This window comes from Vollenhovia emeryi, unplaced genomic scaffold (assembly GCF_000949405.1).
Source record: "Vollenhovia emeryi isolate VEMERY1.0 unplaced genomic scaffold, V.emery_V1.0 DF944454.1, whole genome shotgun sequence".
NCBI lineage: Eukaryota > Metazoa > Arthropoda > Insecta > Hymenoptera > Formicidae > Vollenhovia > Vollenhovia emeryi.
Genome location: NW_011961912.1, coordinates 1 through 2,540, shown reverse-complemented (window position 1 = coordinate 2,540; position 2,540 = coordinate 1). Strand labels below are relative to the sequence as shown.

The following is a 2,540-nucleotide window of genomic DNA, read 5'->3' as shown; positions in this document are numbered from 1 at the left end:
CCTCTCCTCTCTCCTCTCTCTCTCCTCTCTCTCCTCTCTCTCTCCCTCTCTCTCCCACCTCTCTCCCTCCCTCTCTCCTCCCTCTCTCCCTCCCTCTCTCCCTCCCTCTCTCCCTCTCTCTCTCCCTCTCTCTCTCCCTCCCTCCCTCCCACCCATGTAATGTTTCAATACATGTTCGTCCCACAGCATAGCCACCTCTTTCACTACAAACTTCCCGCGAACGATGAAGCCTTGTAGATCGACGAAGACTGGAACGGTGGACATGTTGAGGAGTGATCCGGAAGACTTTATGCACTGTATATAGTTCTCTTTACACAGGTTTCACCGGATTCTTGCGGTGTCGATTACTTTCGACGAAGGTGAGTTTGCTTATTGTTACCAGTAATGATGAAAATTATATACTTTCCACCGTACGTCGATCCTTAACCGCTACACAATCTTGCGTACGACGTTCGTCAACGGACTGTACTGAATGACTCGATCATGAATGATAAGACAATACGCTGTGGTGTCGGATGGAACATTATCCTTGCATTAAAACTCTACGCGAATGTCCACAATGGCGCTCTTCACAGCCTCGTTCTGACGAGAGCAATCGATCACTACGAATGGCCCGGACGTTATGAATGATTTTACATTTAGATACGCATCATCGAGCTTTCGTCCATAGTACGATCTCTGAAATTTTGCATACATGTCGTACAGTATAGCAAACTTATTATTATCTATATCCAAATTCATATCATCATAGGGATAGAAATCTGAATTCAAATACAGTTTTACGTTGGTGAACTTGCAATGATCAAAAGTCGAAGAGTCGCTTGTCAACACGTTTCTTCGTCCAGTCTGAAGCGCAAAGATAACGTATCGCGGTTTCTCTAGTTGCGCCGTGGTTTTTACAGCCCACGAGTGCTTGGTCGTGCTCTGCAGTACAGGAAATTCATACAGATCCCACGAGCGAAATCCAACGCTTAAAAATCGTCCGCTCTCCAGTGTTCGCAAAAGCGACAATTTGTTAACGTCATTCAACACAATGTGTGGCATTCGCCATTGCACCCTCGAAAGAACGATTTTAGGATTCTTAGCACTCGCTGTCGCTACGATGCAATTGTTATCGTTGCGCGCGCGTATCAAAATAAGTTCGTGTCGAGCGTTTACCACCACGCGTTTGTAATCCTCGCAAAAGCCTAATAATATTCTCATGGGGACGCACAGGCTGAAAGAACCGCTATCGGAAACGGTTGGCTCACCCCGTCCAGCGTTCTGCAATATATCGAGCTCGTTGGAGGTCAACGAAATGTAATTCTTAATCGTGCTGGTTATTCCCACGTTACGATTTCTATCGATCTCTACGCCATTGAGCTCGTAACGTATCTCATCGAATATGAAAGCGACGCAGTTGCTCGTAAGTTTCGACGTCTGATTCGTCGTCGTCGTCGTCGATGCCTCATCGGACAATTTTCCCTCCACGTATAGAGTGCTTTCGCACGGTAAAGTGTACAGATCCTGCTGTTGTATGGGTATTCGTACTTCATCGCTGTATCCAACCGTTGCATTGGCGTAGGGGTTGTATGTTTGAGTTTCAATCTTGACAATGCGCTCGTCGAAAATCGGCTCACCTCCGATACTTAGGATGTCGACCACCATAATTCTTGTTCCTCACAATAAATCCGAGCCATCGCAGAAACGCGACGTTCGCAGCGCTCAACAGATTTCCGTTCTCTCGTCCTCTTCCTCTTCCTCCTCAACCTCCTCCTCCTTTTCTTTCAACGTAGGGAAAAGACGCGTTTTCTTTTTTCACGCATGAATCACCAACAATGAGCATGGTACAACGCGTGTAGCATATCTCACGCTACACGTTTTCTCACGTGCAATCGTATCGTTATCTCTTCCCCGCGAAAATCAATCGGATGACCGTTTTGATCCACCACTCGCAATGTTATATCCGTGATTCTCCTCACGATGACCGGTAGGTAAATGATCTGCGTCGGCGTTTCCGACACCTTATGTCCCGGTGGAACACTCGGCACGAACTCGTGTATCGTATGTACTGGTTTGTCGTTGTTGTATGCCCCCGCGGTAATGTTGCATTCCACACGTATGACGTTAACACTCATGATATTAATTGGTTTGTCAGACACGTACCATTTGTTCGGTTCCAATACACGTGTTGCTGAGAAACCTAATACGGAGCCAATATTGTTTGGTTTTGAGAAATCTACTCTGTACATACATTTTATCTCAGTCCTCATAGTATTTTCATTGGCGCGAAGAACAATGTTATATTGGTTTTCCTTCTCCTCGTCATCATACTCATCGTTGTCGTACACACGATACTCGTTGAGGAAGACATCGTCATCCTTTGACTTTTCCAATCGTCTGTCGAGAAGCGCAGCTTTGAGATATCTTTCGATGGCACGCAACTCGTACGATCCTTCGGGAATGACGATCTTTTCGTCGTTCTCTCCAAAGTAAAATGTATCGTTCGTTGAATTAACGTTCGGTATCGTGTTGTAGGTCTCAAAATTTGCAAGACCCAG

At 45.9% G+C, this 2,540-nt stretch overlaps 1 protein-coding gene across 1 annotated transcript; it reads right to left on the bottom strand.

Annotated features, from left to right (window-relative positions):
- Positions 1-534: 534 nt before the first annotated feature.
- On the bottom strand, positions 535-1,647 carry LOC105563290. Its single transcript, XM_012014764.1, has one exon. The coding sequence runs from the start codon at positions 1,645-1,647 to the stop codon at positions 535-537; it is 1,113 nt and encodes a 370-aa protein (XP_011870154.1).
- Between the last annotated feature and the right edge of the window lie 893 nt (positions 1,648-2,540).